The following is a 14,940-nucleotide window of genomic DNA, read 5'->3' on the forward strand; positions in this document are numbered from 1 at the left end:
AAACGAGCCGTAGAATCTATTCTGTCCCAAAATCCAATTACTTGATTGTGTTTCACTAATAATCTTACATACGTATAAAAAGTTAATTCAAAATAAGTTATTATATAAATATACGTAGTTAATATTTTATAGAATCTTTTGTTATTTTACTGTAAAAATTTGATTATTCGACTACTATAAATTTGATTATTTAGTTAAAAATATATATAAATATATGATAGCTGATTTATCGATTAATTTTTAGTGTGCAAGTAATATGCTTCACTTATATTTTATTTCTAAGGGAGCTAAAAACGAGAATAGGAATTTTGGGATAAATCTTACTAAGAATTTAGAATATTTAGTTGTCATTTCGGTATTTCAGTACTTACTCTATCTTTCATTCGTTTAGTTTGATTTGGCAAAAGAGGGAGAAAATGGTAGCCTTTCACTCAAATTTCTCTTTTGATTTTTGTTGAATGAAGAAAAGAAAATGTGTTGTGTGCAACAGTGCATATTCTGATTTCTATGCTTTATATGAAGCAAATTCATTTTTGATATCCACCACTAAGCATCATTTTCTTTACTCCAATTTAAATGGTCGCTAGTCTTACTTGGGATATGTTTAGTTGAAAACGAAATTTATCACATGTAAATTTTGGGTCATGTTACGTGTACACTAAAATTAGCTATCAAAATCAGCCATCAGTATAAAGTACATGCTGAAATATAAATACACATTGAAAATAAATTAAACTACACATGTATTTATACATAAATACATTGGTGGCTGATTTTAATAACTGATTTTGGTGTACAAATAGCATTTTCTGTAAAATTTATATATGGTTTACGCATTAATTCCTTCATAAAAAAACATGCAATTTATTTTTATCCATCTACCAAGTGAAATATCACAGGATGGGATAAAATTATACTCTTATCAAGTCTTAAACGAAGTTTGTTAAAATTACAATTTCAATAACTTTTGTACATCATATTGTTAAACAAAATAATTTGTTGTAATAAATATTTTTATCAAAATAAAGTTAAAAAATTCTTTTATTAACACATGAATTATTTAGACAAATATCTTATGCCAATATTAAGATTAGATTCAACAAATTCTTTTATTCATCTAAAACCATCTAAAACATTGTCCATATATTGTAATATTAATTTCACATCCAAATAGTCTAAGACACTGAAAATTTTTTAGTTGAGTGTAAACAAAATAGACAATGATCATTGATATTGACATTGATATTATATTCTAACTTAGAATATGGTTTTCAATGCTAACAAACATTCATATTTTAAGTCTTACAATTTGAAATGTCACTCAATAACCCATCATATTCTTGTAACATCACTAGTGAGAAAACAACTATAAAAAGCACACACAAGTCTTTAATATGGAAAAATTCCTTATAAAAATGATGCCTTAATTCATTTTCATGGTTTAGGACTTTGGATGCTTAAATCTCTTTCTATAAATCCAACCTGAGTTAAAGAATCATCAAAGTTGCCATCAATTATTTCACAAAGGCACCACAAGATCTAAAGGGAATTGACAGCTCAAGCATCTGAATAATCACCGAAACTTTCTATCTCAGCAGGAAAGTTGCAACAACACAACAAAGGTATAGACAAATCAAAACCAAACATAGGCTCCAGGATTTTGGAAAGCCCTCTCAGTGTATGCTAAACAATGTCTCTCCATCTTTCTCGAATTTATTCCAGAAGGAAATTTGAAGGATGCAAATTAATGGTGGTGTTCGTCGTCCCCGTGTCCGTAAGGATCTCCGCCAGGTCCCACCACTTCAAGCTGTAATGGCCAAAGAGCATACAATAATTAGTGTCATTCTCTACTGATAATTACAACTACTAATGTTCTTAATTGGTTGCTGGCTTCATTCATGCAAAAGATGCACACATGACAACAGTTTAGATAAACCTATGCAATGCGTTACTTCAGGTCTGATTGTCCATAAGAACAAAAAGTGGCATGGCGATAACAACGATTTACGTGCCGCTATACATGTTTTTGGACAAACCATCAGTTTTCAGATACATCAAAGCTTTTATGAAACTAGTGGATCAGAACAAAAATCAGATTCCTGCAGCCTTTCAAACTGCTTTTGTGGATGTTAACCTCGTTGAGCGTTAATACTTTTATTAGATTTAAGATGATCTTCAGCCACTAAAATCTTTGATCTAACCCAAAATAAAAATCCTTGCTGGACTAATAATTTGCTTTTGCAAGGAAAAGGACAGGTAAAGCCGAACTTAAAGCTTTAAATGGTCGTGAATAACAATGCCGAAGAATGTTCAAAATAGACACCGAAGATTGAAGGCCCACACTTTCAAACCAACTAATTTAGAATGTTCTTGCAATAGGCTTAAAACACCAAAACCATGCAATACCAGATAATATCACATATCACTAGTCCATGCATTCAGATTGCGGAAATATTAGTTGAAGTTAAATTGTTAAAGGAACTATAAGCCCTGGAACATAATATGCAGAAGCAGCTTCAGTCTGTATTAGCCAATAACAAGCAACGGTTGTTGAGGATTCAATGTATACAAGTCCAGGAAATATATTTAGGTTAACAGTAAAAGATATATTTTGTGATTCTCAACTTGCCACAGAAGATTGTGACAGCAAAATATTAAGAGAAAATGACAAATATTACCTTAATCTTTTATCCTGAAGACAAATAAGTGCCTCACCAAATTTAATTACAAATAGGTCCTTATGTACCAGATTCAAACCATTGCTAGAATGATCCATGTGTCTCCCATTTACAAAGGTCAGGGACTTACTTGTAATTTAATTTGGCGAGGGATTTATTTGTCTTCGTGATAAAAGATGAGGGACTAATTTGTCCTTTTCTCGGTAAAGTGTGATTCTCAGCTTACCACAAAGTACTGAGAGCAAACTGGGCATTCATGAGGCTTGCCTTTCTCCAGCCAAAACCAGACAACATCATGCTCATCCTCTGCAATCATGTTATTCACCTTCTCAATGTCGTAATCAAAATGCAACATATTTTTTATGAATTTGTAAAGAAGCTAACAATCAAGGACACATTAAGAAAGACTAGGAGCACTCACCACCTTCACCTCCTGGGCATCCAACTATTCTTCTATCATAGTAAGATTTAACAACAGCTGGTGTTTCCTGTTTGACAAAACCAATGACAAAAAGTAGATATTGATGTAACATTCTTCAAAACCATTATAGTGAATATTATCGCTATGCCAAAAATATATTATGGCCATAAGAATCATTATTAACCTTTGGGGAAGAAAGTAGGAAACATGAATATTAGATGCATAGCAGACATGTCCTTGCATCAACAATAAATGTAGACAGGAATTTATTTTTATTAAAAAAGGAAAAAAACCAACCTTAGAAAATCTCATAAATGATTCAACACAAAAAGACATAAACACATCAAATCGCACAATAGATGAGTTCCCTTGATTGATTTTCTGCCTTATGCTTACTCTTACTTAGTCTACCATCATTACATCCTCATGCCTTGTTGGATTGCAATTGCTTATAAAGAGGATCATAACATCAACAACAAAATTCAAAACAAGCAACACTTTCCTTGTCCCACTAGGTGGGTCATTACACGTCAAGCAATGCCATAGCGTTCTATCATAAATTATATTTACATTTAAGGAATTAAGGCATTATCATCTAAATCTCTTTCGTTAATTTCACCTATTGTATTTATTTTCTAGGTCTCTGTCTCCCCCTACATCTAGCTATTGGACTGTGATCTATTTAATCCACTATCCTTATTGGGAGGTTTTCTCCATACATTACCAAATAACCAAAGGTGAGATTGCATCATTTTCTTTCCAGTAAGCACTATATCAACTTTCTAGTGTGCCCACTAAGGCACTAACTAATCTAACAGCGTCACATCTCTGAAACTTAGGAATTACTTTCTTGTTGACTCACCATTCAATATTCGGTCACATAACATTACCAATTTTATAGTTTTGCGCAAAAATTTATGCTTGATCCTTATAACTACATATTTTAATCAGAAAAAATAGCTTAAGCACTTCTCCCCATTAACCACCCATCTAGAACCTCATTGTTTATGTCTCCCTCTATTTCCGATCATATTGGATAATTGATCCAAGACACTATAATCTTGTAACCTATGTATGGTACCATTTCTAATTTTCTTCTTAAATTGGAATTTATATAAACTAACGTTCCATATGCTCCATTTTTCTTTGACATATACAAAAACCATTATTTATCCATCTGCATTCCTAAGGATTTCCCAAGAAATTTTCAACAATTACAAGAAATGTCACTCTAGTTATAGAGAAAGCGAAACCCGTGTAGAAGACCAGGGGAATAGCATGCAATAACACCAACCTTTGTACCGAAAGGACCTTCAGGATGATCTATTTCAAGGATATCCCTCCCCTGACAAAACAGAAAAGAAATTAGATATGCTCTTAAGGTGCCGAAAACACATAGTTAGCAGCAAATCACTCTGTTACATTTACAAATCAGTTTCGCACACATAGACAAAAGCTCTTCTGTTAATAGTTCTTTCGTCAACACTAAAATTATATGCTTATCTGATCACAAAACCAGCTAATTATAAAACCATAAATGCCCCAATTCTTAGCCCCAAAATTAGGGCACATAAATGAGTAGATTTTTTAAAACACTTTAAACAATATATTTTTTTTTTCCTAATCACAAAATTCAGAACAAAAATTACAAAGGCACCCCCATTTGGCATTTCAGCTATTTTCAGAGAAACCCAACCACCAGAAAAGTTACTCAACAGTCAACACTTCATTCAGAACAAAACTCAAACATTAAATGAAGGAAAAGAAAAAGGAAGAATAGTTACCTCAAGATCAGCCTGAATCTCCTCAGCTTCGTGCCCAGTAGCAATTGGCATTACATCCTGAACAGTCTTCTTCACTGCTTTACCATCATCTGCCACAAGCCCACAACACCATTAATCCTCACCAAAACTAAATAAATAAACACACTTTGTCTTTTCTTTTTCTATTCCTTTTTTTAAGCAACATTTTGAGGTCATAATAAAGATTGTTGAAAATAAACTATTCCTAACACAGTTCTAAGAAAATCATGAGCAAAGAGTGGAGGACGGAGTACCAGATTGGGTGGAGAAGTGACGGGAGAGGAGGGTGGAGGAGTGGGAAGCGGTGGCGGCAGTGGCGAATCTGGCGGCGGCGGAAGCAGATCGGGGAGTGGTAGATGAAAGAGGGGCAGAATGGGAAATTAGGGATTTGAGGTTAGAAGAGAGTAGCCTCCGCCACATGGTTGATGGTTGATCTCAGGTCACGCCCCTTTTATTGATGGAAACGGCGTCGTTTTGAAGAGCAATGGATGCAGATTGCTGAAGCTGGAGTTGTTGCCGTTCTGTGTTGAGTTGTTCGCAGACCGAGAGAGAGGGTTGAGTCTTGGACTAGAGTAGTTTACTAGGGGATTGACTTGGCACGTGAGAAGGGTTATGTGGCACGTGCCACAGGATGGAAAGTGCAAATCAAATGCAATTTGCCAATTTCCAATGTGCTATTAGCTGGGACATAAAACTAACCACTGTTTTTGTTGTTGCTAATTGGAGTTTCTTATGGAAATGGAGGATTCCATTCCATCTATGGAATTTTACTGGTTATTTGGTTGTTTGCTCTCCCAAGTTACTCATTTAGTAATTAGGCATTTTCTTTTTATTCCTTTGGTGACTTCAAAGATTAGCCTTTTGTTAATTAAGAATTGAAATAATCTAATGGAGATCTTTACCATTTTTTAGAGGTCAAATCAATCCAACAAAGATACTCCACATCAAAGCAAGTTAATTCAGTTGAATACAGTACACAACTATAAAATTACAAAGATGGTGTCCCCCTGTTTAATGTTCATACAATATTATAACATTCTCTAACTACTAACTAGTTTGTAAAGTTAGAATACTACTTTTCATGGAATTAACAACGTTCCCCTGACTACTACAATTTGAAATGTTAGCATATATGCGGCTATTCACTACAACACAAGGATGTGATAAAAGGCAAAACAACATTCTAAACATGCATACTCTTGAAATCCACAGCAAGGCATCAGAAAGAGGGAGAAAAAGGGGGGATTAAGTTGTGAAATTTCACTAGGCTAAACCAGATGTGTTTCTAGATCTCTTGGCTTTTGTCTCTTGTTCTTTACCCTCGTCTAGTTTCCTTCTCAAGTTTTTCAGATCATCTTCATTAACAACACCATCCAGTTCTTTGCTCAGTGCATACGCCTCGCCCATTTTCCTTTTGCACTCTTTACTCGCAGAATCATGCAAAACAACTGAAACAAAACCCATGGAGAATAAGAAAGGGATAATATGGAACCTCGTACAGTTCTGTCCAACAACAGAGATGTTAAATTTGAATAGGAAAAGTGTTCAAGTTATCCTTTCTGGCCATTAACATCCATACATTTGTAGAATATAATCACACCCAGATAGTGATCTTTTGAGAAACTTCAAACTACCTAGAGGAAGTAACATTGATGATAAATCAGAAAACATACAAAGCAGGATACGCATGACTTGCAGTGTAAACTATAAAGCCTTATCGAACATTCACTAACCGAAGCAGCAGAACTGACCTGGCTTTGGGTAGTCTTTGCCAATAATGCAATTTGCTTTGGTCTGAATGCTTAGAGGAGCACTCCATGGTTCATATATGTACTGCCTCGGCATATCTGCTTAAATAATTTCTTATTAACACGTCACCTTATTTGGCAAAAACTGACATGATGATAGAACACAAAGCAATCCTAATCATACCTTTTAAGACAGGGAGAAAGTGCCTAATGTAGTCACCATTAGGGTCATACTTCTTACCAAAGGATGTCGGGGAGTAAATACGATTATACTGGTCATATGATGCAATACACAAGAAAAGACGTGAGTGCAAAATACAAGATTCAAGCTCTGAAATTTCAATAACTAATAACAAAATACAGATAGGAAGGATCACCAACGAGCATCATTGTCAGAAAAACATAAAAGAAACTAGACGAAAACTAATTCAAGAAGGAGCGCCAGTGAGCATTAACAGGGGAAAAAAAGAAAGCTGACATAAATCCAAGACATCTACAATATTATACTATATTCACTTTAGAAACCTAAGATGAAGATTAACACTCAGAATTATAGATAAGACAAAAAAATAGAGAAAGAAATGGATGCAATAAAGATTCTATTTACAAGTTTGAAAGTTGAAACTAACAACTAGCAATGTATAATTCATACCTGATAAAAGAAGGAAGAACATGAGAGCCACAACCAGTTTCCATTATTAATAGCCCAATCTGCATCGATCAGAAGCCTCTCAAAAACATCACGCCCTCTCTCCCAGTGAACAAACTGTCAGCAAATACAAACAACATTGGTACAGAATAAGGGAGCATAGAAAGTTCAGCATGTCTAAAGGATTGAATCGTATACCAGATCACCTCGAGTTAGAAAACACGCAACGCAATGACGTGCCAGATGATGCATCCAACCCCATTGACGTAGCTACAACAGAAGAAAAGATGGATTCATATGTATCCCCGAGTGAGAATAGAGATGGCCAATATTATCTATTAGAGCACTGCATTCCTAAGATGGGTTCTCAAGGAGATTTCATATATTAAGCCAAGACTGTGAAATTGAGCTTAGTCTTCATACTCTTCACACATATGCGTGCGCACACATGTCCCACTTTATCTCTTCCAAACCGAATTTAACTTTCGCCTAAAAGCTACAATCCTTTATATATTGGTTCTTACCAACTGAAAATAACAAATTGTTGACTCTTTTGAGAATATCATGCTTTGTTTTTTTCATTCACACTAGTAATTTGAATAGTTTGCAATAATAGAACTAGTGCTTCTCAATGCATCATTTAAAATGGATGTCAAAGCTCAAACCTGGACCATGATAGCATCAATCCATGGAAATCCTGTGCGACCATCCCTCCAAGCCTGTAACAGTTTATCATCATCCTTCCAAGGAATCTACAACAATATTTTTCAAACAATATTCGTATCTATTAAGAAATTGTGTCACGTTGGCTTTTGACAAAGAAGTAGTGATCTGAGGACAAACTCACAGTTGTTGACAAAAATATTCAACAATAACAAGTACAACACAAAATAATAAAATCTTGAAGAATAAAATAAGGACCAGATAACCAGTTAGCCAAATCTATCTTTAGATGTGGAAGTGTTTTTATATCTAAATAAACAATCCATATCATTGAATCAAAGTTAAATATTCGTATGCAATATACATTAGCAAACATTTATTCTACCTGTTTGCATATCTTGTTGTCTTTCATCCTATCAAAGTTTGGAGTTCCAAAAGCTACTGTGTAAAAGAAGTCTCTCCACAATAACTGGAAATGTTGACAACAGGTAACAGCTTCAGTTTCTTCAAGATATATAGATCTTGGAAAACAATGCAAGACTTAAATTGGGGAAATACCATTTACCTGTCCTAGAAGAGACACAGGTGGTGATGTATGCTTCGGCATGGTTTCATAAACATCTTGAATCTGCTGGTAGAAATATCTGGAGGAAAGACAACCAAACTGCCCAGGAAATTAATAAAAAGCAAGAAATAAAGAAAGAATCTCGAGATTCTGTCATGATTTGCAATTGAAAAGAACAGAAAAGGTCAAGTTGAAAATTCAATATTACATAATTTGACTTACTTTTAAGTAAGGTGATAAAACAGTTGTTGCAGGCTTAAGAAATGCAGATGGATTACCCTTTGGTTTCTCAAACTTTGCGACCCATGTCTAAAATCATATTTAACCAAAAAAAGGGGTTCAGATAAAACAAGCTATAGAAGTACGTTATTACAAATTACATGCATTTGATCTTTCAGCAACAAAATGCAACTTTATATGTTAATGATGAAGTGACATCACAGCATGGAGCTTGCAACTTTTAATTCTCTAATGCTAGAATGCTGAAATTACCTTGTCTTTCATGCATTCTGCCAGCCTCTTCAACGCTTCTGATTCACCGCCTTTGAAAGGAGAGAATTCATCCTGAATTTAACATATCTCATTTGGTGCTCGTAAAGAGAGCTAATCTAATCTAAAAAATGATATGTACCTGTTTAGCATCTCCATATCCAAGGTCTTCGATTGTAGGAACCTCAGAAATATCACAGCTCCCAAGAATACCAATGGGAGGAAGCGAAGAGTGTGTGATTGTGAGAGGTGGCGGTGGTTGCCCCGCAATTTTGGTGAATGATTGATAAGTAAGTGGTGGCTTCCCTCCGTTCTAATTTTGGAAGTAACAGAAGAAGATGGACAAATGAATCATCAGTTAAGAGAACCATAATGCAAACATTGTTGAGGGACTATTCACTCATGCAAATAAAATTCATCAATTGTTAAATTGCAGAGTATTGTTCAAGTATTAAATTTACCCTCTCTATAATTTCTGTGGGATTGAAGAGTGTGTGACTCACAGGAGAGAAAACCTCAATCCCAGCTCCAAGTGCAAAGTTCTGACAAAAGAAAAATTAAAAATGAATAAACAATAAGGAGTTGGTTGATCAAGAGGCCAAAATCCAAGCAAACATTACCTTTACTTTAGTATCTAGAGCCTGATAATATGGCTCAGTGTCATACTCAAAACATAGCTTTCTGACGTTCCACTGCTTCAAGCAAAAGAACAAACAGAAATAAATACCTCAAAGTTTGTCTCTATCCTCAGAATGATTCCAAAAGGGAGAAATAAAAAATAAAGAAAGTGAAAAAGCTAAATACCCTTATAAAACAAAGATAAGGAAAGAAACCTATTTTTGTTATTCAAACTACTTTGTGTTTGAAAATAGTTAGATAATATTATTTTGAGTTTAATTTTCGTGAACTGTAAATGTAAAACTCATCCAATAAGCTTTCATGCTCATTTTCTAAGAAACAACCAATTTCTTTTATCTACTCAACAACAACGATTTAAATGTCTTCGTGAAAATTATTTGCATTGAGTAATTAAACCCTAAATCAGTTTAATTTTGATACACTGAACAATTATATACCATCAAATTATCATACATTCAAGCAGTGACTATGAAATTCAGTTCCTCTTGCGATATGACAATTTATAATCAGATGCAGCATAAACATGAACAATTGAATGACATAAGAATGTCGAAGGAGAAAATGCAGTAGCTACCTCCTTCAAGCAGCGAATGAGAACTTCGGCAGGGTCACCCTTAAGAACCAATAAACGCGAGCCAAGGTTCTTGAGGCTGAGATCCAAGTCCACAAGACTCTCCAGCAAGAACTTGATGCGGTTAAGACCCGCGCGCGTCGAACCGGGCGAGAATGAGGTCGGGTCAGGCTCCATATAATGCGGGTCCACCACGAATAGCGGGTAGAGATGAGACGCGCCTTGTGAAGCAAGTTGTAGCGCCGGGTTGTCGTGGATCCGAAGACCTTTCCGAAACCACATCACTGATGAACCCGACCCGGATAACATCGTAACGAAGGAGATGATGGAAGAGAAGGGAAACTATGTTTGAATCTATTTTGAGTGTTACGGGTTATTGTTACGTTCGCGCCTTTTTACGTGAACAAGGGTGGTTGGTTTCTAACGTGCGCTGCAAGTAGTAATAACTAACCAAGTTCGATGCTATTGCTAGTGTGAGGTGTGGGTTTTGCCACGTAATACTGTGGAGGAAATTGTTAAGGGTCCATGGGCTGCCACGTAGCTTCTTTCTCAGCCACGTAAACTCGATAGAAACTCACAGTAGTAAGGAGTAATTAATTGAAAATTGTTAAATAATAATTTAATTAAATATATTAAATTATTTAATGATTTTTACCTAATAATTGCATGCCAATATTCACCATTAATTTTTTTTTTCTTCACATGTGAAGTAGTTTTTTTATGTTTTTCAATATTTTTTATACTTTGATTAATTAAAACTTTATAACATGAAAATGAATTCTCTAAGGACATACATACAAGTCCTTTTCTTATTAGGAAAAAAATTGTACCTATATGAAATATTGGCAGAATTGTTTTAGTGGATAAAAAAAACAAATAAAGAGAAGAGTGAAGAGAGTGTAAAAATAAGAACATTAGACAAAAGAATAATAAAGACTCATGATCAAACATACAAGACTAGATTGTTGAATGTTGATGATCTGTCTTATTACTAGAAATTTAATCTGTATTATACTATAATATGCTCACCTAATATATAGATCAACCACACTTAAGCAAATAATCTTAATTATTACCAATACGTCTAGGATAACGAACACTTAGCAATCTAACATCATCAATAACAGGACCACAAAGTGAACCAGAATGATCATTTTTCATGGTATAAAAAGTGCTCAAGAACCTAATTGTTGTGCGTGTTGTCACAGCCTTAAACCTTAGCTTCCCCCTAACAAACCCTCCTTTACCCTTAGAGTTGTAAGGAACTTTGACAGTGTCTTTGCCAGCAAATGCCTCAACCATCATTGAGCCTTCACAAGCATTGTTAGCGTCCCCGACGGCAAAAATGAGGTCGTAGACTCGGCCGACAAAGGTGACGACCGTTTGTGCTAGGGCGCTCTCTTTGCCGGCCACGAGCTCGATCGCTCTTTTGCCTTCGGGAACGGTAAAGTGTTTGGAATCAATGTATTTTACGGCTTTGAGAGACTCTACCGTCCAGCCTGGCAGGGGACTGTGGGCATCATCAATTTGGGGTGGGATTAGGACTCCAAATGGTGTGTTAGGAAACATGTATGGTCCTACTTCGAAGTTCCCATTTTTCAGCAAATTATCTGCATTTACCAACAATGTAATATCGTTAAAATTAAAGTGAAAACTCAGATGCAGTCGACTTCACGTGAAAGTTGATAATTGACAACTGTTATATAATTTGACTGATTTGATTCATTTTTCATCTAATGGCTCTCAACTATCAACTTCAAGTGAAATCGACTGCACTTGAGTTTCCACCTAAAATTAAATAAACACACGAATTATGTTAGAAAAACCACCAATATTTTTTCACGCTTTTAAAAACCGTAAAATCTTAATTACACTCAATTACAGTTAATTTAATGTAAAGTTGATAACTAAAAATTATTAGTAATAATTTAATTAAATATATAAAATTATTTAACGATTTTTTATTATTAATTTTACGTGAAGTTAATTGTAATTGAATTTTTAACTTTAAAAATTAAATTAATTGTGCTACGTCCAAATTCATGTTGGTTGGTTATTGGTTGCCTGATTTTTGTTATTTTTCTAAGCTTATTTTTAATCTAAATGGAGAATGGATTGTTCTTACATCCCAATAAATATCTATAGTTCAATAGATTCATGTCTAACTTTACAAAATTAAATAATATAAAAATTTAATTTATTAACTACAAATCATATTGTATGGATTTGATTACAAACATTTTTTTTAAATTTATAGACTTGATTAAAAATTTAAAAGCTTAAATAATATAGTTTTAATTTTTATGAAAATATGCCTTCGTAACTAAATATGAACATATATTATGTTTTATAATTTAGTTAGATATATCAATTTATTTAAAATTTATTAATTATTATTTTAAAAAAATCTTTTAATTATAATATGTGTACACTAAAATCAGTCACTAATATTAAAAATAAATAAAGAACAATACTAGATAACTAATGATTTATTTAAATAACATGAACAACGACTTTAAAATTGGTTTATTTTAATTAAAAAGACACTACGTCCTAATTTAATGCTATTAATTAAAATTAGGATAAATTTACTTTTTTAACTATATTGTTCATATTATTTAATAATATTGATTACCTATTCCATAAATTAAACTATATATACATATACAAATATATTAATAACCGATTTTAGTATATAAATAGTATTTTTAAAACCTTTTTATATAAATAGTCAGATTTTAATTATAATTCCATTAAAATTTCAAGTTGATTTTGAATTCCTCTGCTTTTCTTCTCTCTCTTATTATTATAAACTTTGATTCTCGTGCACTTAATAATAACATTATGCGTTAGTTATTTAGTCATTATTGCATAGAAACTTTGATTAGATTATCATAATTTCTTACTAAATTTGATTAATTAGTAATTACCTCTAGTCCTTGTTGAGGTCAAAAGCTTCAAAGCAACAGAATCAATGAGAGGACCACAAGCAGGATCTTCCTCCACACCAGGGTTATGTATGACAATATCTAACACAGGATAATCCGCTCTGAAACCACATGAAAGTGCTTCCCAACCGTTGCTACCATACATTGTTTGGATCGGAAACACGCCCCAATCTCTTCTCTCATTCGTAGGAGTCACAGAAACGTTGAGCTTCTCGTCCTGTGCGCACGTGCGCGCAGCGCTAAACGTGATGGAGTAGAACATCCCCTTTGAAAGTTGAACTCTCTGTTTGATTGACGCTTCGTTTCCGAGGCGAACGGCGTAGGAACCTTGGGGGACGACAAGCACCATGTCGCCTTGTTTCTGGCCGGATTTTATGTACTCGACCAAGCCTGAGGTTGTCCAATGTGGAATGGCGTTTGGAGCAGTTACTACTGATCCTTTTAGTTGTGACGGTTTTGGTCCTTGTTCGAAGTCTCCATTTGGTAACAAACCTAATCAACTTTTCTTTTAGTATAAATTCACATGTAAAGATGAAACTGAAAACTCAGGTGCAGTGGATTTCACGTAAACTTTATAGTTAAGAATTGTTAGATGAAAATTTAGTTAAATTAATTAAATTATCTAATAGTTCTCAGTTATCAATTCTACGTAAAGTCGACTGCATCTGAATTTTTATCAAAGTTAATAATTAAAAACTATTAAATTTTAACTATCAATTTTACGTAAATATAACTCTGTAAATTTCTCTCTATCTTATATGAAATATAATATTTTTAAAATATTTGACTAAATAAATTAAAATAATACATATTTATATCTTAATTATTATCTTTAGGCGATGAACACTTAAGTAAACATTTAATTGAAAGTTCATGATAATTAGAAAAAAAATAAAGTTTCAACACATACATACATTTGTCTAGTGAAGTAGTAAACTAAATACACACATAATAAGAGATGTAATAATTAATTTCAGAAAAGAAAATCTCATTAGAAATCTAATAGAGTAATAATAATTCACAAAGTCAAAACTATATATATGTATATTGGGAAATAAATTAAACAACACTTTTTCTTCTCAGAAAATTTAAATTTCTCATTAAGAAAACTTTTAGTTACGATTGATATATTCAAATAAAAATAACCTCTCCCATTATATGCATAATAATGTATAGCTTACCATCTGTGATAGCCAAAGAAGTGTGGCAAATTGCTAAGAATATCAACACTGAGAGCAATTTGAGCTTCTCCATGAATAAGTGTATGTGTTGAGACTTGAGGCTTGAGACTTGAGAACACACAATGGCTTTTTATTTGAATGATTTCATGAAACCGACACTGAATTTGAAGTGAAATTACATGATTGCCACTGGAACTATCCTATAATGTAAATTAATTGATTTAGAATTTATAAATCAATTTTTTCACAAGATTCCATCAATTTCCAGCAGCAGGATATGGAAGAGAGATAGCTTTGTCCTGAAGATATGTCAACCGTAGTACTAAGCAAATCTGACAATGTAAGATCAATAATGTAAAAAAAAAAAAAATTAAGTATATTGATATATTGATGATTTAGTGAATTTTAATCGTTAAATTATAATTAAAATTAACGATTAAAAATTATTAAATTATTAAAGTAATATACTAATACACTTAAAAGATTTTCTTAATGTATATTATTATTATAATTGGTTTTCTATCTTATAGTGCAATAATGAGATTGATACCAAATTTTGTCTTTTTGAATTATGAAAGCGGCTACT

General features: G+C 33.3%; 3 protein-coding genes across 4 annotated transcripts; all 3 read right to left on the reverse strand.

Annotated features, from left to right (window-relative positions):
- Nucleotides 1-1,483: 1,483 nt before the first annotated feature.
- On the reverse strand, nucleotides 1,484-5,463 carry LOC130951345 (putative cytochrome c oxidase subunit 5b-like). The gene is made up of 6 exons (XM_057879997.1): nucleotides 5,156-5,463; nucleotides 4,884-4,972; nucleotides 4,394-4,444; nucleotides 3,100-3,166; nucleotides 2,905-2,984; nucleotides 1,484-1,807 (listed from the first exon to the last, which is right to left on the reverse strand). Exons 1-6 carry the CDS (start codon nucleotides 5,319-5,321, stop codon nucleotides 1,745-1,747), a joined length of 516 nt encoding a protein of 171 aa, XP_057735980.1. The 5' UTR covers nucleotides 5,322-5,463; the 3' UTR covers nucleotides 1,484-1,744.
- A 376-nt stretch (nucleotides 5,464-5,839) lies between these two features.
- Nucleotides 5,840-10,618, reverse strand: LOC130948092 ((6-4)DNA photolyase). 2 transcript variants are annotated; one of them, XM_057876794.1, is made up of 14 exons: nucleotides 10,229-10,618; nucleotides 9,636-9,707; nucleotides 9,477-9,557; nucleotides 9,158-9,328; nucleotides 9,019-9,090; nucleotides 8,749-8,835; nucleotides 8,527-8,625; nucleotides 8,347-8,430; nucleotides 7,964-8,050; nucleotides 7,497-7,568; nucleotides 7,302-7,415; nucleotides 6,834-6,921; nucleotides 6,653-6,748; nucleotides 5,840-6,349 (listed from the first exon to the last, which is right to left on the reverse strand). In XM_057876794.1, the coding sequence occupies exons 1-14, from the start codon at nucleotides 10,532-10,534 to the stop codon at nucleotides 6,165-6,167; spliced, it is 1,614 nt and encodes a 537-aa protein (XP_057732777.1). In that variant the 5' UTR covers nucleotides 10,535-10,618; the 3' UTR covers nucleotides 5,840-6,164. The 2 variants fall into 2 exon arrangements, with proteins under 2 accessions (XP_057732777.1, XP_057732778.1); XM_057876795.1 differs by lacking the exon at nucleotides 8,749-8,835.
- Nucleotides 10,619-11,260: 642 nt separating this feature from the next.
- Nucleotides 11,261-14,436, reverse strand: LOC130951534 (protein DUF642 L-GALACTONO-1,4-LACTONE-RESPONSIVE GENE 2-like). Its single transcript, XM_057880208.1, has 3 exons — nucleotides 14,355-14,436; nucleotides 13,156-13,665; nucleotides 11,261-11,835 (listed from the first exon to the last, which is right to left on the reverse strand). Exons 1-3 carry the CDS (start codon nucleotides 14,425-14,427, stop codon nucleotides 11,291-11,293), a joined length of 1,128 nt encoding a protein of 375 aa, XP_057736191.1. The 5' UTR covers nucleotides 14,428-14,436; the 3' UTR covers nucleotides 11,261-11,290.
- Nucleotides 14,437-14,940: the final 504 nt, after the last annotated feature.

The sequence above is a fragment of the Arachis stenosperma genome, chromosome 9 (genome assembly GCF_014773155.1).
Source record: "Arachis stenosperma cultivar V10309 chromosome 9, arast.V10309.gnm1.PFL2, whole genome shotgun sequence".
Classification (NCBI taxonomy): Eukaryota; Viridiplantae; Streptophyta; class Magnoliopsida; order Fabales; family Fabaceae; genus Arachis; species Arachis stenosperma.